The sequence below is a fragment of the Sus scrofa genome, chromosome 4 (assembly GCF_000003025.6).
Source record: "Sus scrofa isolate TJ Tabasco breed Duroc chromosome 4, Sscrofa11.1, whole genome shotgun sequence".
Lineage (NCBI taxonomy): Eukaryota > Metazoa > Chordata > Mammalia > Artiodactyla > Suidae > Sus > Sus scrofa.
The window spans coordinates 60,528,783-60,555,039 of record NC_010446.5 but is presented as its reverse complement, the minus strand read 5'-3'; the positions used below and the strand labels follow the sequence as shown (position 1 = coordinate 60,555,039).

The window sequence follows — 26,257 nt, the reverse complement described above, 5'->3', positions numbered from 1 at the left end:
ATATAGATATTCCACATATAAAGGAAGAATAATATTCCTGTCTCGTCAGTTGAACATACAATTTTATTTGGGCTGAAAATTTCTATAGGCATTTGAAAAGGTTGTATGTATAGAAACTTTTACATTGTATATGTGTATGTTATATATGTGTGAGTGTTTAAGAAATGTATTTTGTATATTTATATATGGATTATATATAGGAATTATAGATAATTATCTTTTTTATATAACATGTCTACCTCCTACTTTATTACAATCTCTGTCTCTGTATCCCTATCACTGAAGAGTGACATTGCTGAGGGGAAGAATTGACTTTCAAATTTTAATTTACTTACATTGTAAAATTTGCTTTTTTTTCCAATCACACATATATGACTTTTATAATTAAAGGCTCAAGGGGAGAGTTTCTACTGTGGCTCAGCAGGTTAAGAACCCAACATAGTATCCCTAAGGATGCAGGTTCCATCCCTGGCCTCTCTCATTCAGTTAAGGATCCAGTGTTGCTGGGAGGTGAGGTGTAGAGTGCAGATGTAGCTCAGATCCAGCATTGCTGTGGCTGTGGCATAGGCCGGCAGCTGCAGCTCAGCTCTGATGCCAGCTGGAGAACTTTCAGATGCTGCAGGTATAGCCCTAAAAAAGCAAAAAAAGAAAACAAAAGGGTACAAGGGAAATGGGGATGATATTCATCACTATTCTTTTTATAAGGAATATATGTGTGTGTGTATATATGTGTGTGTGTATATATATATATATATATATTTCTTTTTTTTTTTTTTCTTTTTACAGTCACACCTGCCACATATGGAAGTTCTGGGCTAGAGGTCAAATCAGAACTGCAGCTGCTGGCCTATGCCATAGCTTGTGGCAACACCAGATCTTTAACTCACTGACTGAGGCCAGGGATAGAACCCGCATCCTCATGGACACTATGTAGGGTTCTCAACCCACTGAGCCACAATGGAAACTCCAGGGAATATATTTTACATATAAAAGTAATATTTATAGTAAAGTTATAAAACTGATCCAAAAAATACTAATTCCATCAAAATTTAGTTATATGTTTTAAAAAATACATGGTATTTGGAAAGAATTGTAAGCAGAGATGTGTCAAATTTAAGACAATTGTAAACTTATTAAGTGATTTAAAAGAAAACATAAAAGGGGATAAATTGAATTACCAAGTTCCAGAGAAAACTAACACATACAAATCATTCAGAAGCTTTTGAATTAATTTACAGTTTGGGAAAAACTTGTCAAAAGGATTCTAAACTTAATTTTAACATGATAAAAAGAACAAAGTGTTCCTTTTGAAAGAGGGTAAAAGTGAGATAGATGTAGCAGGAATTGATTATTGAGTAGAAGAGAGGGGAGAGAGGAAGAATTTGATAAAATTTAGGATTTTATCTAGACTGATGATGTTGGTCTTCTAGGCTGATGATGGTACCAATTATAGATTAAGAGACTGCTAGAGAAATAGATTTGACTTGGGAGGGTGGTAGGAAAGTTTTGAAGAGGATAATTTCCATTTAGGACATACTAAGTTTGAGATACTAAGATGAGGCTAAATGAGAGGGTTGGTCTAGTTTAGCTTGGCCACATCTCTCTCTCTGACTCTGTCTCTCTTTCTTTCTCTACCCATATCCCTCTCTCTATCATTTCTGTATGTTTGTATATGTATGTGTGTATATGTGTGTGTGTGTGTGTGTGTGTAGTATATATATATATATATATATATATATATATATATATATATATGATAATTATTCATATATACATAATTGCAACCGTCAGAGAAGATGAGATTACCAACCTTCAGAATGTAAGTAATGACAGCTAAAACAGCAGATATCTCAGGAAGAGAACTGAGTAGAAGTGATTATAGGACTGAAAGTTCAGCTAAGATTCACAAGCAGAAAATTCATAAATAGTGTATTAAGTCCTCTTAGAAAGTGAGTACAAAGTACCATGGAGGCAGAACTACTTGCAGGAACCTGCTCACATAGAAATCAGCTGAAAGAACATCCAAAGAAAAGCAAGATGAGATATTTGTAGCTAGGGTTTTAGGGTCTTATTCCTAGTTCTAGGGAGTTCTATGTAATGAGACAGTTTTCACTGTGAAAAGCCAAGGACTGAACCAATATGAGAAAGAAATAGAAAGTGCAAAAGTTTGGGAATCATGCTGGGGTCCATATTTAGTGCTGTGGATCTCAGATTTGACTGACAAGAGACCTGAGGTTAATTGGAGGCATTTAGTCAGGACTGGGCAGACTAACAGGAATTCAGCAAATGAGCTCGAGGGTAAGAAACCTGAACATTCTAATGCCCATCATATGGTGGTATCATCGGATACTGATACACTGAGAGGCATTGTCATAATTCATTTGGAAATGGTGTCAAAGTAAAATTTATAAATAAGGCCCATGAGTGAAACACTCTCTCTTTTTCACTCTTTTTCTCTGTCTCATCTATCTCCATGTCTATCATCTATCTCTGAGTGAGTGTATTTATGCGTGTTTTATATAAGTGAAGTCTATGTAACTAAAACTCATTTTGAATTAATATTTAATAACAGTGTTTTTACATTTTCTTGTAATCATTTTATATTACTGCTTAATATTTTATTCAGTTAGCACTTTGGCTTTTTGTTTTGCTTATGGTATCTTTTCATGTTATAAAACAAAAACAAAATTTTTATTAATTTAATGTAATCAGGTATATCAATATTTTCTTTATGGTTTGTGCTTTTTGAATCTTTTATTATGATTCCATTTCCTATACTAAGAAAATAAATATATTTAATATTATTGATTTTTTTTCACAAAAGCTTTGTTTTATATATTTAAATCATTTACCTACGTATACTTTATGTTTGGGATTTGATCATATAATTTACATAGGAATAATTAACTTCTTAGGGCCATTTATTAAATATTCCACCATTTGCCCATTGGTCTGGAATGGCATTTACATATCAATTATTTCTCACCCAGACATAGCTGTATTTTCAGTGCTTTATTTTTTATTTTTTGGCTGTGCCCGTGGCGTGTGATGTGGAAGTTCCTGGGCCAGGGATCAAACCTGAACCAAAGCAGTGACTCAAGCCACTGCAGTGACAACGCCAGATCCTTGACCCATTGCACCACAAGGGAATGCCACAGGGAACTCAGCACTTTATTCTATTCTACTTCTATATTAACTATCTCTGTAACTATATCATACTATAATATTTAAGTATGCCTTCATGTCTAATTGGGAATGTCCTTCCTGCTTGTTCTTGGCTTTCCTGGGCCTTTTCTTCATCTACATCTATTATAGAATCACTTATTCAAATACAATGAAAACATCACTGGCTATGGGTGAAAGTTAAGTTAAAGATGTAGGATAACTTGAGCAGTGTTAACATCCATGAACATGGTATATGTCTCCATTTATGTAGATTAACTTTTATGAGTTTCAATAAGGTTTTATAATATTTTTCATCATTCCTAAGTACATTAACATTTTTGTTCCACTGCTGCATGGGAGATTTTTTTTTTTTTTCTTTTCAAAACCCAGACTTTTTATCAGTTTATTGCTAGTACAGCGGATAGAATTGATATTTGGGATTTTTTGAGCTTATGTTCAGTAAACTTTTTGAGTGATCATATTAATAGTAAAAGTATTAGTAAATTCTTTTGGGTTTTCTCTTTGGACAAGTTGATCAAAAAAATTTTAAGTCCCATTTAAGTCCTCTAGAACATAGTTGAATAAAAGCAATGTTAGTTGCCATCTCATCTCTTTCATGACTTTAAAAGTTATGATCTTATTTTTTAACTGTTAAGAATAATATTTGGTGTTAATTTTTATTTTAAAAGCTCACTAGTATTTGTAGTTTGCTAAGAACTTTTATCATGAATGGCTATTGAATGTTATCAAATAATTCTTCTACTTTACATTGTCATCTTTATTACTTTAATCTCTAAATTAAATTAGAATTACATCAATTTCAAATATTAAACCATCCAAACATTCCTACAGTATATCCAACTTGATCATATTGTATTTTTTTATATATCATTGGATTTAATTTGCTAATTTTTATTTGTGTTGTATCTACTTATCTGTCCTTGCCTGATTTCCGAATTAAGAATATATTCATAAAAATAATTGATTTATGTTCTAAAATAGTGTATGAAAGATGGAGTTTATATACTTTTTAAGTGTTTGACATAACTTGCTTATAAAATTTCCTGAGCCTGGAATCTTATAATTGGTAGATTCTAATAAATAGATACAATTCTTAAGGCAATAATTACTTCATTCAGATTATCTACATCTTCTGATCAAACTTTGTAAATTAAATTTGTTTAGCAAAATGCCCATATGGTCTGGATTTTCTAATCACTGCCATAAAATTGTTCATAATGTTCACATATTATTTTAAAATATCTGATGTAACTGCTTTATTCCTTTTATAGCTTCTAATATTCTTTGTGTCTTTTCTTCTTTCCTTTATAATCTTGCCAGATGTTTATTTCCAATTTACTATCTTCTCAAAATCAAATGACTATGTTGAACCTCTTTATTTGTGAGTTCACTGCTTGAGTTAAGTCACCTATGTTTTATTGAGTTGATGTCCCTTATTCAGTCAGTTGCTCGGAGAGGAGTACTGTGGTGGATTTGATTGTTTCTTTATTCAGATTTATGAATTTTTGCATATGTATTTTGGAGATTTTTAAGTGCATATATATTTAGGAATGTTATGTCTTCTTAAAGAATGACTATTTATTTATTTATTTAAATTACTCAAATGAATTTATCACATCTGTAGTTGTATAATGATCATAATAATCTGATTTCCCAGGATTTCCATCCCACAACCCAAGCACATCCCCCCACCCCCCAAACTCTCTCCTCCGGAGACCATAAGTTTTTCAATGTCTGTGAGTCAGCATCTGTTCTGCAAAGAAGTTCAGTCTGTCCTTTTTTCAGATTCCACATGTCAGTGAAAGCATTGGATGTTGGTGTCTCATTGTATGGCTGACTTCACTTAGCATGATAGTTTCTAGGTCCATCCATGTTGCTAAAAACGCCGATTATTTCATTCCTTTTAATGGCCGAGTAATATTCCATTGTGTATATATACCACATCTTCTGGATCCACTTCTCTGTTGATGGACATTTAGGTTGTTTCCATGTTTTAGCTATTGCAAATAGTGCTGCAATGAACATTGGAGTACATGTGTCTTTGCAAGTCGTGGTTTTCTCTGGGTAGATGCCCAGGAGTGGGATTGCTGGATCAAATGGTAGTTCTATGTGTAGTTTTCTGAGGAATCGCCATACTGTTTTCCAGAGTGGTTGCACCAATTTACAATCCCACCAACAGTGTACTAGGGTTCCTTTTTCTCCACACCCTCTCCAGCACTTGTTTGTAGACTTTTGGATGATGGCCATTCTGGCTGGTGTAAGGTGGTACCTCAGAGTGGTTTTGATTTGCATTTCTCTAATAGTGAGTGATGTTGAACATCTTTTCATGTGTTTCTCAGCCATCTGTATGTCTTCTTTGGAGAACTGTCTGTTTAGATCTTCTGCCCATTTTTTGAAGGGGATTTTTTTTTTGGTATGGAGCTGCAGTAGTTGTTTATAAATTTTGGAGATTAATCCCTTGCCTGTCGATTCACTTGCAAAAATTTTCTCCCGTTCTGTGGGTTGTCTTTTTGTGTTGTTTAGGGTTTCCTTTGCTGTGCAGAAACTTTTCAGTTTGATGAGGTCCCATTTGTTTATTTTTGTTTTTATTGTCAATACTCTGATAGGTGGACCTGAGAAGATGTTGCTGTCGTTTATGTCAGAGAGTGTTTGGCCTGTTTTCCTCTAAGAGTTTTATCGTGTCTGGCCTTATATCTAGGTCTTCAATCCATTTCAAGTTTATTTTTGTGTATGGTGTTAGAGAGTGTTCTAATTTCATTCTTTTCCATGTGGCTGTCCAGTTTTCCCAGCACCACTTATTGAACAAGCTGTCCTTTCTCCATTGCATATTCTTGCCTCCTTTGTCATAGATTAGTTGACTGTAGGTGCATGGGTTTAATTCTGGGCTTTCTATCCTGTTCCACTGATCTATATTTCTGTCTTTGTGCCAGTACCATGTGGTTTTGATGATTGTTGCTTTGTAGTATAGTCTGAAGTCCAGGAGCCTGATTCCTCCAGCTCCATTTTTCCTTTTTTTTTTTTGTCTTTTTGCTATTTCTTGGGCCGCTCCTGCGGCATATGGAGGTTCCCAGGCTAGGGGTCCAATCGGAGCTGTAGCCACTGGCCTACACCAGAGCCACAGCAACTCGGGATCCGAGCCGCATCTGCAACCTACACCACAGCTCACGGCAACGCCAGATCGTTAACCCACTGAGCAAGGGCAGGGACCGAACCCGCAACCTCATGGTTCCTAGTCGGATTCATTAACCACTGCGCCACGACGGGAACTCCTCCATTTTTCTTTTTCAGGATGTCCTTTGGCTATTCTAGGTCTTTTGTGCTTCCAAATAAACTTTAAAATATTTTGTTTGAGTTCTCTGAAAAATGTCCTTGGTAATTTGATAGGGATTGCATTGAATCTGTAGATTGGCTTAGGTAGTATTGTCATTTTGATATTAACTCTTCCAATCCACGAGCATGGTGTATCTTTCCATCTATTTGTGTCATCTTTGATTTTGTTCATCAGTGTCTTATAGTTTTCAGAGTATAGGTCTTTTGTCTCTTTAGGTAGGTTTACTCCTAGGTATTTTATTCTTTTGGATGTGATGGTAAACGGGATTGCTTCTCTAATTTCTTTTTCTGCTCTTTCATTGTTAGTGTATAGAAATGCCATCGATTTCTGTGTATTAATTTTGTATCCTGCAACTTTGCCAAATTCGTGGATGAGCTCTAACAGTTTTCTGGTGGAGTCGGAGAGAGAGAGCAAGAATGACTCTTTTATTATTGTATAAAGGCCTTCTTTAATCCTGATAATATTCCTTGTTCTGAACTTATTTTGTCCGAAATTAATACGGTTTTATTTTACTTAATAAAAGCATAATATACCTTTTTAAAAAACTTTTTTTGGAGTTCCCATCATGTCTCAGTGAAAACGAATCTGATTAGCATCCGTGAGGATGCAGGTTCAATCCCTGGTCTTGCTCAGTGGGATTTGGCATTGCCCTGAACTGCAGTGTAGGTTGCAAATGCAGATCAGATCCTGCATTGCTGTGGCTGTGAAGCAGGCCTGTGGTTCCAGCTCTGATTCGACCCCTAGCCTGGGAACCTCCATGTGCTGTAGGCGCAGCCCTATATGAGACAAAAAAAAAAAAAAGAAAAAAAACTTTTTTTTCTTTTTTTTTTTTTACCTTTAACCTATTTATGTCCTATAGACAGTATATAGCTGTATTTTACTTTTTATTCAAACTTTTTTTTTTAACCCTTAACCTATTTATGTCCTATGGACAGTATGTACTTGTGTTTTACTTTTTTATTCAACCTTACAATCTCTGTATTTTAGCTGTAACGTTTAGACTATTTGTATTTAAGGTAGTTATTGATATGACTGCATTAAGATCTACCATTTTGCTAGTTGTTTTCTATTTGTTCCATTTATGTTTTGTTTCCCTTTGTGTCTCTTGCTGGCTTCTCAGTGCTAAATTAAACATATTTTATGATTTCATTTTACTTCCTCTATTGAATTTTTTTCTTCCTCCTTAGACATCAATGTGTCTGTCCATTTTTTGTTGCTGTTGAATAAGTGAAGCAATGCAATAATTTAATCTCTTTGATCTCCTTTATTCTGAAATATGGAAAGTAGTATCTACATTTTATCGTTGTTTGGATAGTGTAAAGATTTGGTAAACTGTATAATAAAATAAATAGCGAATAGTGTATATAAAGATATAGTAAATAGTATAATAATATAATAATACTAGTATAGTAGTATAATAAATAATACTAAATATCTGCAATTGATAGATATAAATAAATAGTGATATAGGATAGTAAATAGGATAATAGCTTAGCAGAATGCTAGAAATGTATAAAGAGCTCAATAATACTAGTTATATAGGAAATAGTTATATACATTATGTAAGACCTCCTTCTTCCACTATTATGATTTTAGGACCATCTATTCCTTTAATGGATGTCATACAAATGTAATAGCCAAAGTTCATAAGTCGTGGTAAATTTTTAAATGATGACCACTTTCATTTAGTGCTTTAAATTTCTGTGCCTCTTTCCTCTTTTACCATGTCTTTTTGCTTATTTTGTCTGCCAAATAACTTCTCTTATTTATTTTTCTTCCTAACATAATTTGCTTTCCTATAAAAGTAGCTGAATTTTACAAATAACATAAAATTAATATTTTCAATAAACATTATAATTTTAAAAATAACTTGATAGTATCTTAGGTAAATCGTTATATGAATAATTTTGTTTTTATGTTTTAATTTTTTTGTCTTTTTATGGCTGCTCCCGCGGCAAATGGAGGTTCCCAGGCTAGGGGTCCAATAGGAGCTATAGCTGCTGGCCTACACCACAGCCAGAGCAATGTGGGGTCCCAGCTGCATCTACAACCTAAACCACAGCTCACGGCCGCATCGGAGCCTTAACCCACTGAGCGAGGCCAGGGATTGAACCTGCAACCTCATGGTTCCTAGTCGGACTTGTTTCTGCTCTGCCACGATGGGAACTCCTGTATGAATAATTTTAAAGTGGAGTAAAATACTAACACATATAATATTAAATGTGAAGAATGGCAAGTTTTTCTCATTTAAGTTTACTGCTATCCAAATCTTAAAGTATTATCTTAAGCAAGATGTAATATAAATAAAATATTTTAGACATGGACAATTTTTTAATGGGAAATAATAAGAATTAATAGTAGAACATACTCAAGTCCAAAAGAATAAATATTGGTGATGATCAGATCCAGTTTTAAAGCTGTGGAAATAAATATTCCTGAAGTTTTCCCAGATAGATTCAAGAAGAAAATAAAAAGAATAGCTTACAGCTTAAACTTTCTAGTTAAAAGAAGGCCAGTGGGATACATTTTTTGAGAAGGATATAGAAATATAAACATTTTAAAGTGCAACACACGGGAGTCCTGGTTGTGGTGCAGAGGAAGCAAATTAGACTAGTATCCATGAGGATGTGTGTTTGATCCCTGGCTTTGCTCAGTTGGTCGGGAATCAAACCCATGGCTCCGGCTTTGCCATGAGCTGTGGTGTAGGTTGAAGACACGTTGCTGTGGCTGTGGTGTAGGCTGGCAGCTGTAGCTCCAATTCAACCTGTAGCTTGGGAACTTCCATAAGGTGTGGGCGAGGCCCTAAAAAGCAAAGAATAAAAATAAAAAATAAATAAACAGTAGTATACTCTTTTCTAAGCACAGAAGAATTACATAACTGAAATAATTCTATATTCCCAAAACTTAGAATGAAAATCACACTTAATCAGTGATACCAATTGCTACTCATCTTTTTCATTTCTTGTGTAGGCTCATGATAATAGTTTATGCAAACATTAAAATATCTTTTTTTTTTTTTTTTGTCTTTTTAGGGCCACACCCGCCACATATGGAGGTTCCCAGGCTAGGGGTCAAATCAGAGCTGCAGCCACCAGCCTACACCACAGCCACAGCAATGCCAGATCCTTAACCCACTGAGTGAGGCCAGGGATTGAACCTGCGTCCTCCTGGATACTAGTCAGATTTGTTTCTGCTGAGCTATGACGGGAACTCCTGAAGGTTTTTAAAATTTTTTTTTGTTTTTTGTCTTTTTGCTATTTCTTGGGCCGCTCCCACGGCATATGGAGGTTCCCAGGCTAGGGGTCGAATCGAGCTGTAGCTGCTGGCCTACGCCAGAGCCACAGCAACACAGGATCTGAGCCGCGTCTGCAACCTACACCACAGTTCACGGCAACGCTGGATTGTTAACCCACTGAGCAAGGGCAGGGACCGAACCCGCAACCTCATGGTTCCTAGTTGGATTCGTTAACCACTGCGCTACCACGGGAACTCCTGAAGGTTTTTTTTTAAATCAAAGATTTGGAAATATGATTTTTACTTTGAAAGCCCTGGAACTGAAAAGTTATTGTTTAGTTTCCCGTAACAACAGCAAAAAAGAATGACTGGTAAGCATTTGGAGATTGGTTCAACGAAAATGTACAAACCTAAAAAGAAAAAAAAAAAAAAAAAAAAAGAATGGATTTTTCTTTACATTTAACTCAAATATTAAGCACAGAAATATATTCCACAGATTTTTTTAAAGGTTGGTAGTGCTGTAACAAATTAACACAGAAATTTTTAAAATATGTGTATATTTGATAAACTACAATGGACTTTGTAATTCTCAAAAAGTTTTTATTTGCATCAAAATGTAATTAACAGGTTATCACAGCCAATTTCTTTTTATTGCATAACAAAACCGCAATAATTATGTGTATGTGTATAAATAGCAGATCATTCATTGTTTGTAGATTCTGTGGTTTTTTTTTTTTTTTTTTTTTGGTCTTTTAAGGGCCGCATCCACCACATATGGAGGTTCCCAGGCTGGGGGTCTAATTGGAGCTCTTGCCGCTGGCCCATGTCTCAGCCACAGCAACACCAGATACAAACCTTGTCTGAGACCTACACCACAGCTCATGGCAATGCCAGATTCTTAACCCACTGAGTGAGGCCAGGGATGGAATCCTCAACCTCATGGTTGGATTCATTTCCACTGCGCCACGACGGGAACTCTAGATTCTGTGTTTATGAATTTGATTGTTTGCTAAAATTTATTTTTAACCCCAAAATCAATACCCAAAACACTTTTGCAGTGCTTAGCAATTTAAAAAGTTTGAGTTGCTCCATGATGATGTTCTCATTTGAGTTTAAATAAAGCTGCAGCGCCTTCTTGTTTCGGCTCTGTTTTGTAAATGAATGTCCTTTTCACAACATAATTAGTGCCATGTTTCCCTTATTTTTGTGCTTCTTGTTGGTGATCTTGCTGTTTAAAATGACCCCCAAGGGAGTTCCCATCGTGGTGCAGTGGTTAATGAATCCGACTAGGAACCATGAGGTTGAGGGTTCGATCCCTGGCCTTGCTCAGTGGGTTAATGATCCAGCGTTGCCGTGAATTGTGGTGTAGGTTGCAGACGCGGCTCGGATCCCGAGTTGCTGTGGCTCTAGCGTAGGCCGGTGGCTACAGCTCTGATTAGACCCCTAGCCTGGGAACCTCCATATAACGCGGTAGCGGCCCAAGAAATGGCAAAAAGACAAAATAAAATAAAATGACCCCCAAGGAGTTTCTTTGTGGCACAGAGGGTTAAGGATTTGGTGTTGTCACTGCAGACACCTTGGGTCACTGCTGTGGCATGGGTTCAGTCCCTGGCCTGGGAATTTCTACATGCTGCAGGTACAGCCAAAATAAAATAAAACAAAATAAAAATAAAATCACTTCCAAGTGTAGTACTGTCTAATGTTCCTAATTGCTGAAGGCTGTGATATGCCTTACAGAGAAAATGTGTGTTAAGCTTCCTTCAGGCATGAGTTATAATGCTGTTTTCATTATGATCTCATTGTGGTAATTAAAAAATATAGTCATTAAATAAGGGGTCTTTAAATGAAATCCACGTAAAACAAGGCTATGAATTGATTCACTGATGAAAATATTGTGACCAGAGGCTCATAGGAACCTAATGCCATATTTCTTCTAGGAGCGAAGGTTCAGTACCTGCTAATTCAGTGTTTGCAGCAACTTCCCACCAAAATATCTAAGAATAAAAAACAATGTAAATTAAAATAGGCATTTAAGAATCAGAGAGTAAGGAAAGTTTGCACCTCTTTCTACCTACCTACAGACCAGTAAGTTTACTGTTTCAAGGACTAAATATATAAGACATTGAATTTCTCAGTTCAGCTTTGTGAATCCAGTGGAAACTCAATGGTTCAATTATCCACCTCTTTGTAAAGATATCAATTATTACTATTGTATTATAAGTTTCATGAGAGCAGGAAATTTCTCTGTTCATATAGAAATACTCAGTTACCCAGAATGTGCTTGACATACAATGTATTTATCTGCTCAATGTTAATGCCACACTCTAAGTTATTCACCTATGCATTTTATTCACACATTCATTAAGTATTTGTGGAGTGTTTACCATGCGGCAGACATTATTCTAGGCCCTAAAGACACACTGATAAGTAAGAGAATATAAAATCTTTGTCTTCATAGAACTTAAAGCTTAAAGCAATAGTTTCCAGACTTTACAGCACATTGGAATCCCCTAAAGATTTTTAAAAACACTAATATCTGACTCCCGCCCCCAGACATTCTAGTGTAATTGGCAACTGATGTCACTTGGACTATGGGGGTCTTTAAAATTTCCCCAGATGATTCTGATATTCAGCAGAACTTGTGAATCACTGAACTAATGTATGAGTGAGAAGTTAAGCAATCCATATTACTTGCTTGAGAGTGATGATAGCTTCTGATACTTTGATTTTGAAACTTAGCACTTTGCCGAAAGCCATGATCTTACCTATGATGTTTGATTCAAATTAAATTAATGTCATTTTATTTGTCTTATATTTTTATTCCAAAAGATATTCTTCGTCACGGTATTTTAAAAAAATCAACTAATATTGCATCTTTCAAAAAGAAATTTACATAAAAGTGGTGAAATACTTAACATTACAGTTGACCAAATATCTACTATATTAAACAGAGATGGAAATCTTAGTTTTATCTAAATCAGATGTCATATTAATATGTTGTTCTCCCAATCTACATAAGAAGCTTTAAGGAGGAAGGCTGCGCAGTTCTTGATGATAAGACTGAGTGTATAACGTCTTACATTTCTTAAAAGGAACTAACCATTATGTATCTATATGTGTATGTATGTATGTATGCATTGGGCTCCCAGATGCAAAAGTTTAAAGTCATTATAATACAGTCATTCAAAATGTTCAAGTCTAACAGTGCACTCAACTTACTAGAATTGCTGCTATTTTTACTAAACATTATACCTTTCAGAACATATCTATAATAAGTACTGGCCTCAACTGCTAACTTTCTTCTTTTCATTTTGCATAATGCAGCATCTTTGGTATCAGAGTGCCACCATAGTCTTAAATATTCTGACTAACTCTGCTGAGTTTGCAGTAGCAACAGTGATAATACCCATTGTAAAAAGGAAATGCAGAAATAGTGACTGTCAAATCCCAACATGTTCCTTATATCCAGACTTTTTTTTTTATTTTCCTTGCCAGTATAATCTATACTCCAGTTAATAATTTAGTACTAATCAGCTCCTTATCATCTGAAAAGGAGAGTCTGTTTTGAATCACAAGGCAGCTGACCTTGAAGGTGGGTTTAATATATGCAGATTTCTCATATCACCTCTAAGCTTATGCTCAGAGTATTTTCTGGGTTACATTTAGGTTTTAGCTGTGCAGTCTTCTTTTTGTCTGTCCTAACTGTAACTGATTTAATTTTGATATCATTTTTCCCTCCTCATTAGTTAGGGTTTTACATTTATATACAACTAGTTTTAAGTAACAGTCTGATGTTTTAATGAGCAAATAAAGAAAGAATAGCTGAGATAAACTATGTATTATAAAAAAAGTTATATATTTCTAAATTAATTCAATTATTTCATAAGGTGCTGTATGTATCCAATTTAATTAGCATTTTTTAGTAGTAATGTGGGGTTGTTTGCATTGATCAGATAAATGATGGATCTAAAAATGAGGATTTAAAGTTGTTTCTTTGGGGTATAGTCATGAATTGAAAAACAATATGAATTGAACAATGAGCTATGGAATAAATTATAATTTTTAAGGGAAATTATAGAAATTTGTAAGCAAAATTTATGAAAGTTCAGTTTATTTTAAAAATTTTCCACCAGTTCTGAGATTAGTAGTATTTTCAATAATAATAATATATATTTTTAATGTTGGTAATGACTTTGGCTTAAATGACCTAATGAGTTATATGATTTTGGTAATTGTTGCATGATCATCAGCTAGGTCGAAGAAGGATAAAAAAGGACAAGGAAAAATAGTTTTGTTTATTTAAAAATGATATATAATCTGGGCTTTAAGAAAAAATTTATGGGAGTTCTGGCTCAGCAGTAACAAAGCTGACTAGTATCCATGAGGACTCAGGCTCGATTCCTGGCTTTGGTCAGTGGGTTAAGGATCCATCGTTGCCACAAGCTAGGGTTAAGGGCGCAGACACGGCTTGGATCCGGCATTGCTGTGACTGTGGTGTAGACTGGAAGCTGCAGCTCTGATTTGACCCCTAGCCTGGGAACTTCCATATGCCGCAGGTATGGCCCTAAAAGACAAAATTAAAAAAAAAAAAAAAAAAATAGAAAAAAAGAAAGAGAATTTATGAAGCACTTAGAAGATATAATCCTGTCATTAGATCTGATTTCAGACTTCTTTCTTTGCATATTAGTGATAGCAACTTGCTTTGAAGATTAAAGTGCCTTTTTTTTTTTTTTTCTTTTTTTTAAATGGCGGTACCCCCAGCATATGGAAGTTCCTGGACTGGGCAATGAATCCAAGCCACACCTGCAACCTAAGCCACAGATGTGGCAACACTGTACCAGGCCCTGGGTGGAACACGCACTTCCACAGCAACCTGAAGTGCTGCAGTCTGATTCTTAACCCACTGCATGCAACAGTGGGAACTCCAATGCCTATTTTGTTTGTTTTAATTTTTAAATATATTTGTTTTCCCTTATTGAAAGTAGAAAGGAGAAGAGACAAGATTTCTATCTCAAAAAAGGAACGATGATTAGGTTAAGACAGTGGCAGCAAGGAAAATAATTGACTACTTTTTTTTGAGAAATGAGGAGGCTTTGCTTTGAATTAATAACCCATTTTATTGGGTAGAATTCTCCTCTTAATGTTTTCCTGTTTATACTGAAAAATGCACTGGGTTGAATTGGGTTGCTTTTCATTTAACTTTCAGTGGTCACTTTTGTGTAATTGTCATACTTGAAAAAATGGAATACAGAAACAAAAGAAACTACTAATGTGATTGTGATTAGCATAGTACTTTTAGTAATGAAAAGCAATCTCAAAGGAATACATTTACAGAACAAATTTTATTGACTAAAACTTTAAAGTACACTGTTTCAATATTAACATTTCAAATTATTTTTACGAAAATTCTTTTATGACAATCATCTTGGTTTTTATTATCCTGTTTTCTATTTTAAAGCATGCTCCAGAGGAAAGATTAAATCAAATATAAAGTATAGAGCAATTTAACAAGCTTAATAGTCTTACAGATAAGATAGAAGTGTTTCTGCTATTACCCTAAATAGTCAGTCAGTAGTGAATTGAGTTGTGGTCTTCTTTAAACACAATGCTGTTTTCATCTCTTGCTATGTTGCTCTAAATATCGTATTTCACCTGCCAGTTAAGAAACCATTGCTTTAAGACATTTTTCGACAACATTAGTTGTCCTATTTAAAATTAACCTTTTATCTACAAATAATGTTGTCTTTTTCTCTGAGGTATTTGATCTGACTAGGACTAAGAAGGTACATTTTAGCCTGCAAACTATGAGATCACACCAAAGACCAATATCATTTTCCAGCTTACAGCACAGATACTGCAAAGTGACGTATGTTTAGCGAAATTTTCAGTAAATCACGGTTTACCACATATATTTATATTTTTGGATGTAGATTAAGTTTATATATCTCTACTTTAGAAAATGTGTGCTAGGTATGACAAATTACTGTCTTAGGAATTAGCATGAATAGTTGATGATTCTCCCAAGTAAACTTTTAGAAATGAATTTTTAATTACTCATAAATTTATGTTCAATGTAGGGTTTACTAATACAAGTCCCATTTTAAGGACAATTGTTTCTATATCACCTAGGCATAAAATTAATACATTTTTTTCTTATAATTGCTTAAGTTTTTAATCTAATATAACCTTAGTGAATTTATCCAGGAGAAGTTTTTAATGAAGCAATTATCCCATTCCTGAAAATAACTGAGTTTCAATGTGAAAACACATAAGTAAACACCATAACTGTTTTATACAACTATATTGTATACAATTTTATTTTGATAAATTTTACCAGGTGACATCTTACCAAAAATCAAAGTTATTGAATTATGAAAATTCCACAATCACTATTGAATGGGAAAACACTAAAAATACTAAAGAGTATGATACGTGCCTTGATTATGGTACATAATAAAAAATCCAAACATAACTATATCTAAAATTATTTCTCTTTTCTTTTTTCCTTTCCTCTATTTATTTTCTTTCTCATTCTCCTCATTGTCCTCTCCTACTCCTCTTTAAGCAAATGAAAAATATTCTGAATCAAGCCTAATTCATTTTAGAAGTAGCAAGAGGGTTTGTCATATGGCAGGGTATAATTAATTTTTAAATACAAGTTATTTCATGTTACAATCAAGGCAAGAGAAAATCTAACTAATCTCTACCTAGCCAGTTCCCTGTGTTCATTTAACTTCTCAGCTTCCTTTGTGGAAGATACTGGTTAGTTTCTAGGATAGGCTACCTTAATTAGAGGCTTTTTTTTTTCTTTTAAACAACATTGATTGTTTATTTTACATTTTTCTGATTACTAGTAAAGTTGTGCATTTTCAGTTCATCATAAATATTTTGACTTCATTGTGCTAAGAACGTCTAACATGAGTGCTACGTTTTTAACACATTTTTAAGTGTGCGATACATCATTGCCAGCTGATATGATATTGTATAGCAGATCTCTAAAAAGCATATTCATCTTGCTTCAGTAAAATTTTAAATTGTTTAATTAGTAACTCCTCCTTTCTCCCTCCCCCGGCCCCTGGCAACCACCATTCCTTTCTTTGAGTCCATTAGCATGACTACTTTAGATCTCTTATGTTAGGGGAATGATACAGTCTTTGTCTTTCTGTGATGGGCTTATTTTACTTATTGTAATGTTTTTAAGGTTCATCTATGTTGTAGTAGGTACCAGTAGTTCACTCCTTTTTAGGCTGAGTAGTTTTCCACTGTATACCACATTTTTAATCCATTTCTCCACTTTTGGACATTTATATTGTTTCCACCTTGGTAATTGTGAAGAGCACTGCAGTGTCCTCTGACCATCCCATCAACTTTATATAGTTGTCAAGGATCACTGTATTTGTTATCTAGTGTCTTGATACCATTCATTCTTGTTATTTCATTTTATAATGTAGTTAAATATTTCATAATCTAATGAAACATGAGTGTTAAAAGGAACATCTTTCCTTATAAAAATCAGGGAAATTTTGGAAGTGAATAAAAGCAGTTGATTAAAATACAAAAAAATTCTAGAAGGCTTCTGTATTCATGTTGCTTTACAGATAACTTTGATTTTTTTTTTTTTCCACTTAAGGAAATACTGGAAGTCAAAAGCAGTGTATGGGATCTTTGGAAGAAAATAATAAAGAATTCCAAATATGAATTCCCTGTGTGGTTCAGTGAGTTAATGATCTGGCTTGTCTCTGTGGCATTGCCAGTTCAGTCCCTGGCCTGATGCAGTGGCTTAAGGATCTGGCATTGCTGCAGCTGTGATATAGGTCACAGATATGGCTCAGATTCGATCCCTGGCCCAGGAACTTCCATATGCCACGGGTGTGGCAGAAAAGAGAGAAAAAAAAAAGAATTCCAAATGTAAATTGGTGCAGCCACTTGTGGAGAACAGTATGGAGGTTCCCTAAAAGAAACTAAAAATGGAGTTAACCGTGTGATCCAAAAATACCACTCCTGGGCATATATTCAGAGAAAACTCTAATTCAAAAAGATACATGCATCTCAGTGTTCATAGCAACATTATTTACAGTAGCCAAAGCATGGAAGCAACCTAAGTGCCCATGGACAGATCAGTGGGTAAAAAAGAGTGGATGTAATATTCTATTATATTCATTCCAGAATATAATAGAATATTACTCAGCCATAAAAAAGAATGAAATAATGCCATTTGCAGCAATGTGGATGGACGTAGAGATTATCATACTAAGTAAAGTAAGTCAGACAAATATCATATGATATTACTTATATATGGAATCTAAAAAATGATACAAATAAACTTATTTACAAAACAGAAACAGACTCAGACATAGAAAGCAAATCTATGGTTACCAAGGGGTAAAGGATGGGGAAGGATAAATTTGGAGTTTGAAATTAACAGATACACATTACTTTATATAAAATGGATAAATAACAAAGTCCTTCTGTATAGCACAAGGAACTATATTCAATATCTTGTGATAACCTATAATGGAAAATAATCTGAAAAAGAATACATATATATACATATATTAAAATATTCTTATATTTATGAATCACTTTGCTGTATACCACAAACTAATACAACATTGTAGACCACCTATACTTCAATTTAAAAAAAGAAAAATTCCAAGTAGTGGATTCTTACTCAAATAAAACATCTTGGTTATCTAACAAAACAGTAGCAATTATACATATTAAGTATGGATATACCATTTTTATGGTTCTCTGTTTCAATCATTTTATTTGCTTAACCAGTTCAGTAAATTACCAATTCTAGAATTTAACATAAGAGGACTTCTGCTCTAATTTGTAATCTTTTTGAAGGGAACCCAAAAAACTTAAGAGAAATTTTCCTTCACTAGAGTGAGGCTGACTGGATTCTGTGGGAGTTTCTACCTCTGAATACCATTAGGAAGACAGACTTCTTCTGCTTGAGGAGATATTCCTGCTACTTGGGTCTGCAGTGTCTTCTGGAAAGTCTTGAGTTTTTATTCGATAAAATGAAGAAATAATTTGCAATGACATGGCTGGGAAACAGGTTTCATCCTGAAAGCCAGTTCTGATTCATTGCTAGTGGCTACTGGAGGAGCTGTGCTGAGATGAATTTAAAGCCACTTCTACCTTCAAGTGTATTGCCCTGATTCATGGTGATGCCACCCATGGGCACAGAATGCAGTAAACCAACAAAACTGTCAGCATTGTTCTCCTGCACTATAGCCACATTTCTCTTAGTGTTGTGCAGACTTAGAAATGAATGGTTCTCTACCTTTTCCTTCTCTCCTTTTCCTTCTGTTGGCAAACTCCCATTGGTAACATACCTCAGCATTGGTTGGTCACTACAAGAAAGATCGTGGGCTATGCACAATGCACTCTTTTGGTTCATGCAGGAAACACAACAGGTCTAGGCTACCTTACCACAAAAGGGAACCACTTCATGCAAATGAAAACCACAGGATTTGCTTGCTATCTCCTTAGAAAATGGAATAGCCACAGTTGACCTTCTAAAGAAAATCAGCCCCTAAAATGTATTCCTTGTATATTATCCTCACAATTAAGAGTGCTACAGACTATGAAGGCAAAGAAGACTATTTCAATGATTACCGTTTGATGTAGTGACTCTGGCTGCTAAAATGACTCTCGCTGTTATTTTCACAATTCTTCACATGGCTTTGAGTTTAAGAGACCAGTCTTCCCAGATGAAATATATAATAATTTCTTTTTTTTTTCTTTTTTTTTCTTTTTTTTTCTTTTAAGGGCCACACTCGCCACATATAGAAGTTTCCAGGCCAGGGGTCTAATCGGAGCTGTAGCCACCAGCCTATGACAGAGCCACAGCAATGCCGGATGCGAGCTGTGTCTGCGACCTACACCACAGCTCATAGCAATGCTGGATCCTTAACCCACTGAGCGAGGACAGGGATTGAACCCAACCTCATGGTTCCTAGTCGGATTCGTTAACCACTGCCCCACGACGGGAACTCCAATAAAATAATTTCTAAGGTACAATAGCCACAAGGTTTTTGGTATTAAGAAATGGAATGGGAACTATTACCTTGCAGTAATCTTTAACAAATGTGGAAAATGAAATTCTGACTTTATAATGTAAATGTGGCTGAACTTCTTTCTTGGAAGATAAGATCAATAAGCATATTCTCAGAAATAAAATGTACTCTGAATCTTATCTCCTAAATGTTCCCCGCACTCTAAATGCTCCTTGTCACACAGACACATAAAAGATACAATGTGCTACACTATTGTATATGGAAGGAATGGTCAACTGGGACCTGCTGTATAGCACAGTGAACTCTACCCCACATTTGTGATAACCTGTATGGGAAAGCAGTCTGAAAAGAATGGATATGTGTATATGTATAACTGAACCACTTTGTTGTACAGCAGAAATTATCACAATATTGTAAATCAACTATACATCAATAAAGCCTTAAAAAATGAAAAAAGAAGAAAAGACAAAATGCTAATATTAAAAAAAAAAGATATAGTAATGTTAGGTAGGAGAAAGTTGATGATGGGAATGTGTAGATCCACACATGTTAGGGAAATTTTATTTTGTTTTAATGCCTAGACTGTAATTGGCATCAGTAGTAAAAAGAAATGACACCTTATCATGTAACAATTATTCACTGAATGCCTGAAATATATTAGCAACTGTCCTGGTTCTGCCCTTGGGATGTTTCTAAACATGCAGGGGACACGGACTCATAGGTTGATAGTTTAAGAGACTATGTTTTATGCCATATCAAGGCTATGCCCAGGCTCCTACTGGAATATATCCTTGTCATTTCAAATTACCAATTCTCTTTTCCTCAATATAAAGTTATCTTTAGTGTATGGGTAAGAAAACTTGAAATTATTAAGTGCTTATGTTAAGTATTAACTTATAGTCTTGACTATATAACAGTAAATAAGTCCCACTGTTTGGAACACATGGCGTATGACTGCAGCCACTTAAATGGGATAAATCATGCACTAATTACAGTTCAAAACCAGAGATGTTCTCTTTTCTATTTTTAATCCTTTTAATGACATCATTTATTGTCTACTGGAAATCAATTTAGGAAATCATATTAGTCCACTAAGCACTTCAGATAAGGTGATTCCATGAAGCATTCCAGCATTATCACAGGGAATTGCTATCGCATGCCATAAAAGCAAAAGAAATACTCAGAATATGGCTTGCTGAAGGAGTTTACAGTTTTACAGCTCCTCCCACTGCAGCACATAAGTCACTCAGTTACAGTTAACTTTGGATTATCACTCACAGATTGAAGGCCAAACAGCCATCACACACTCTGGGCCTGTGGTGCCACTTGTATGTGTGTTTCTAAATCAATGATGAGGGTATCGGAACCGATACTGGACATGGAGATGGCAAATTACAGTGAAGTTTTGGACCCAACTTACACCACTTTGGAGTTTGAAACTATGCAGATTCTATATAATTCAAACGGTGAGTTCTCATCTGCTGGTAGATAAAAGAAAAGTAAGTATAACAAGAGAAGTAAAACTGAGCTTCCCAGGTGGTAGCTCCGTGTTTTATTGCTGGGGAATTCAGGGCTTGCTTTTTTAAGGCCACAAATCTGAGGCTTTTGCACTTCATCACAAAATTTAAATTAATAATGCTATGGCTATTTTATGTTTGAGATAGAAAAAGTTTAGTTATGCGTAATAAAGTAACCTCGGAATTCTGTCATGGGCCAGTTCTGTAGAAAGAGTAGTTTCAAAAGTTATTTTATTTACTGTAAATCACAGTAATAAGTAATATTGGAAGGTTGGCTGTAAAGTATATTTTCTATGCAACATTTAAAATGACATATGGAAAAGTTTCCTTAGCACACTGGGGAGTTTAACTGGTTACCTCCTCTTTTCATTATTCCAGTTCTCAACTGCTGCTGCTGAGAAACTGTATTTAAAATTACTACCAAGTTCTTGCACTGAACACAAATATGAAAATAAATAAAGGTTTATATTATAACCACACTTGACAAGCTAATGTTTAGCCTCACAAAGCTCTCGGCATTCATCTACTGTAACACTTTAACTTTAAATAAGACATGACTTGTTTAGGGCTCATGTCTTTATAGAATACAGTTTACTTTTGACTTTGAATTTAGATTTTTTTTCCCAAGGAAAAAGCTTGCCAAGATTAGATACAATTATTAAAACTCCTGAAACCTACTAATTATGTATATTTTGGAAAGTGTCTGTCTATATGTGTTTGTATGTTCAGGACTGAGAATGTATCTTGTAATCAAGATATCTTTTTTGTACTATAAAAAGATAAAAGTTTACTTCTTTCATTTTTTAAAGTTTTATTGAAATACAGTTGATTTACAAGGTTGTGATAATTTCTGCTGTACAACAAAATGATTAATTATACGTATTAATAAAGATATCTTAATGTTCTACTATGCTGTACAATTTCAGTGACTACTACAGCTATTATATTTACAATAAACAATAATTATTAGTCAGAAGAGTTCTCTAAATGCTTAAATGAATCCTGAAATTTTAGAGCAAGGGAGTTAAAATCAATTTGTAGTGCAACTATTAGCAAGTCACTATTTTGAATCCTCATGTTTAGACTTGGCTAGAGGTATTTAATAGAGTATTTACCTCAGTAGACTCAAGGATTTTTTTTTTAAAGACTATAGATTACTAAATAATAGGGACAGATCTACCATAAATATTTACTAAAACAACTGACTTATGTGGCTATTCCAGTGTGGTCTAACTTATTTTCTTGTAATAATGTGTACGTTTCTTGTTAATAACATGTAAATATGACATTAAACTGGAAGCAAGAGTTGAATTTTTTTGTGTGTTTCCATGTAATCTTCCAGAACACAATCAATCCTTAACACTTCTAACTACCATATTTCTAATATCCATTTTGTTTTTGTTACCAAAATAAAAATTCCTAGCATTGAAATTCTGTAATCTATAATCACATGATTAGCCTTAAAGATATTCTTATTGAAGATTTTTTAACTTTATGAAATTATATATGACAATATTTGTCAGCTCAGAAGTATTAGTGAGTAGAATACATGTATTACCATAGAATGTAATTAGGATATGACAGTCTTTGATTTTATCTTTTTTATATTGGAACTACAATAATGAAATTTTATATTTATATTATTATTTATAATATAGTCTTATATAGTTAATATTTTTTGAATACATATTTACAAAGATGTAGTAACAACAGTAACTAATTTAAGAACTGTTTAAGTAAAAAATAACTATGTGGATGTTCTGAAGCCTCTTTCTTCACAACAATTAGTGCCATTGTGTGTAAGGTGTGGTTCTAAAATCTGGAAGGCAGAAGGGTGACTAAGACAGATAAATCCTCTGACATCATGAAGTTTATATTCTATGGGGAAAAATGGGTAATAAGTGAATAGACCAAAGCATAATGTCATTTAGACAATGAAGTTGTTAGTTTAAAAAATAAGGAGGGTTTAGGTTCTCTTTGAAGGGCAGATGAAAGATAACCCTTTTAAATGCGTGTTTAGAGAATGTTTCACAGAAAATGTGAGATTTGAGCAGAAAACAGCCATCTCAAAAAATTCTTGAGGAAGAACTTTCCTTCCAGGCAGAAGAAACAACAAGTGTAAAGTCTCTGGAATGAGGACAGACTTCAATGAAGGGGCGGGGGGGGGGGGGGATAAAAAAAGAGGCAACATTACTGGAGAGAAGTGAATAGGATGAAAGCACTACCAGATAATGGGGCCAGAGAGTGAGAGGAGGGCCTTTTCACTCAGGGCTCTAAAGGCCAGGGCAAGATGTGTAGGCTTTATTCTGTAACTAAGGGTTGGATGCATATAGTTAATATGATGTGAATTTCTTATGACAAGAGCACACTGGGGGCTTTGAGGAGTAAACAGTAGGAGAATAGGGTGGAAGTAGAGAAGCTACGTCTGTGATCCAGGGGAAAGATGACAGATTCGATAAGTGTGGCCGTGGTAAAAGGGTGAAAAGTCGTAGACTCGACACATATTTTAAATATTGACTTATTTTGGATATAAGCAATGAAGGCGAGAATCAGTGAAGACTCCGAGATTATTGGCCATAGGTGAGTATTGGCTGACTAGAGAAAACTGAAGGAAAAACGAGCTCTGAGAGAGGAAAAAAAAAAAAAAAAAAAATCAGAGTTCTATTTTTAATACATTAATATCCAATTCTTAGCAAACTTCAAATTGAAGTTGTTAAATATGTATTTGAGCATTTCAGGCCGATACCGACGGCACACATCAGGACTGGAGATAAAAAATTGGGAGATTTTTCATCATATAGATGATATGTAATGTCATGGGACTGGATGGGCTTCCCCTGGGAAAGAGTGGATTTGGGGTCTGACCCCTGTGGTGTCCCAAGGTTTAATCCTCAGGAATGGGAGTGGGGAGATTGGAATGGAGACTGGTAGGAGCAACCAGTTGTTGAAAGGAGAGCACTGGTGTGAGGCTTCCAAGGAGCCAGGAAATGGACTGTTTTGCCCCTATGAATAATTAGTAGGATAATTTAAGTATGATATCCCCAGAACTAACTTGCACTCTACTCTTTCTTGTTTTTAACAGAGAGTTCTGTCCCAGAGACAACAAGTATGAATACCGCGGATAACGGTGTCAACTGTCTATGTGCCATATGTGGTGACAGAGCAACAGGAAAGCACTACGGGGCCTCAAGCTGTGATGGGTGCAAGGGCTTCTTCAGACGCAGCATACGCAAGAGTCACGTTTATTCCTGCAGGTACTTGCAGTGCTCCTTCCGGGAAGGTTATCTGCAGAGGTGTTTCAAAATGTCCTGCGGGAGGAAGGGAATAAAACTTAGAGCTTTCGTATTTCTGTAACTCTAAGAACAGAATTTATAAGCTACCTTAAAAGGGAGGATGTGTGGGTGTGTATGCAGATGCATTCATATGGGTGGTTCATTTTTATGAAATGTCTTAACTTATAAAACGTACATAAAAAAACCCCAGGTACTTACCATCCAATTTAGACTAATATAGTCAGAGCCTCTAGTGGACACCTCCTCTGTCACTTTTCTCTTCCTCCCCTTTCTTCCACAGGTAACTATTACCTGAAATTTGGTGTTTGCCTCTTGTGTTTCTTTATTGTTTTACCACCTCTTCTGTTCGTATACCAATAGACATAAATCTGTATTTAAAATATTTTGCAATGAGTGTATTTTTCTGCATGTTGCTTATCTTTTTAGTGTCCTCACATCCTGAGTTTTAAAACAAATTTCTGAAAGTTCAAAAGATTTTGGTAGCTTGTTGCTGTTGATGAAGAAAATGAAATTTTTGGTTGTAAATTTTAAATGTTTTTTTTTTTTTTTTTGTCTTTTTGCCATTTTCTTGGGACGGTCTCGCGGCGTATGGAGGTTCCCAGGCTAGGGGTCGAATCGGAGCTGTAGCCACCAGCCTACGCCAGAGCCACAGCAATGCTGGATCCGAGCCGCGTTTGCAACCTACACCACAGCTCACGGCAACGCCGGATCGTTAACCCACTAAGCAAGGCCAGGGATTGAACCCGCAACCTCATGGTTCCTAGTCGGGTTCGTTAACCACTGCACCACAACGGGAACTCCTTAAATGTATTTTTCATGCCACAATTTTTGCCATTGAATTTAATGTCTGCTCTAAAATGTATTTAACTCTATTGCATGAATCACATGTTTCTAGTGGACTTTTTTTTTTTTTTTTTTTTTTCCCCTTTGGCTTTTTAGGGCTGCACCCATGGCATATGGAAATTCCCAGGCTAGGGATCAAATCCGAGCTGCAACTGCTGGCCTTCACCATAGCCACAGCTATGCAGGATCTGAGCAGCGTCTGCACCCTAAACCACAGCTCACAGCAGTGCCAGATCCTTAAGCCACTGAGCAAGGCCTGGGATGAAGCCCACGTCCTCATGTATACTGGTTGGGTTTGTTACCGCTGAACCAAAATGGGAACTCTCTAGCAGGCTTTTAAAAAATAATATCTAGTCAACATCATAACACAATTTAGGGTTAGATATTTCATCTTGAATGCTCAGAATGACAGTTCTTGAATGCAGATTACATCCATGTTAAATATGGGCTATTAAAAATGACTGATTTTAACAGAAAAATATCTGTGTTTGCCCTGCCTCTGAAAGTCATGTGTAGGATTGCCAAAGGGTTGTAGGAGCAAGATGGATGTTTGGGAAGAAGTTAACTCTCTGACTGTATGAGGCCATTTGTCTTCTAGGGGTGTGGGAAAAGTTAATCTATAACTCCCGTTTATCTAACTAGCGTTCTCTAGTAATTTTTCTAGGAGAGCTTAAAGTAGGTTAAAAAAATGCAAATCACCCACTTTAAAACCTTCTTGGTAAACAAACATAAAAGTATAATATTGCTTTTATATACAGCCAAATTCTAGAGGTATAAAGTCGATCAAGTGGACGTCCTTCAACAAAAGCATTTTCTCTGTGATTA

The 26,257-nt window shown here is 35.1% G+C and overlaps 1 protein-coding gene across 5 annotated transcripts in view; it reads left to right on the top strand.

Annotated features, from left to right (window-relative positions):
- Positions 1-26,257, top strand: part of HNF4G (hepatocyte nuclear factor 4 gamma) — a 135,665-nt gene that overhangs the window by 86,013 nt on the left and 23,395 nt on the right. For 4 of the 5 annotated variants that reach the window (XM_021089186.1, XM_021089183.1, XM_021089184.1 and 1 more), the window contains one exon: positions 24,379-24,550. In XM_021089186.1, coding sequence (XP_020944845.1) covers positions 24,405-24,550 — 146 coding nt within the window. In that variant the 5' untranslated portion in view covers positions 24,379-24,404. Of the gene's footprint in view, positions 1-20,214; positions 21,246-24,378; positions 24,551-26,257 lie in introns of those variants that run through there. The other variant, XM_021089182.1, reaches the window with a different exon arrangement.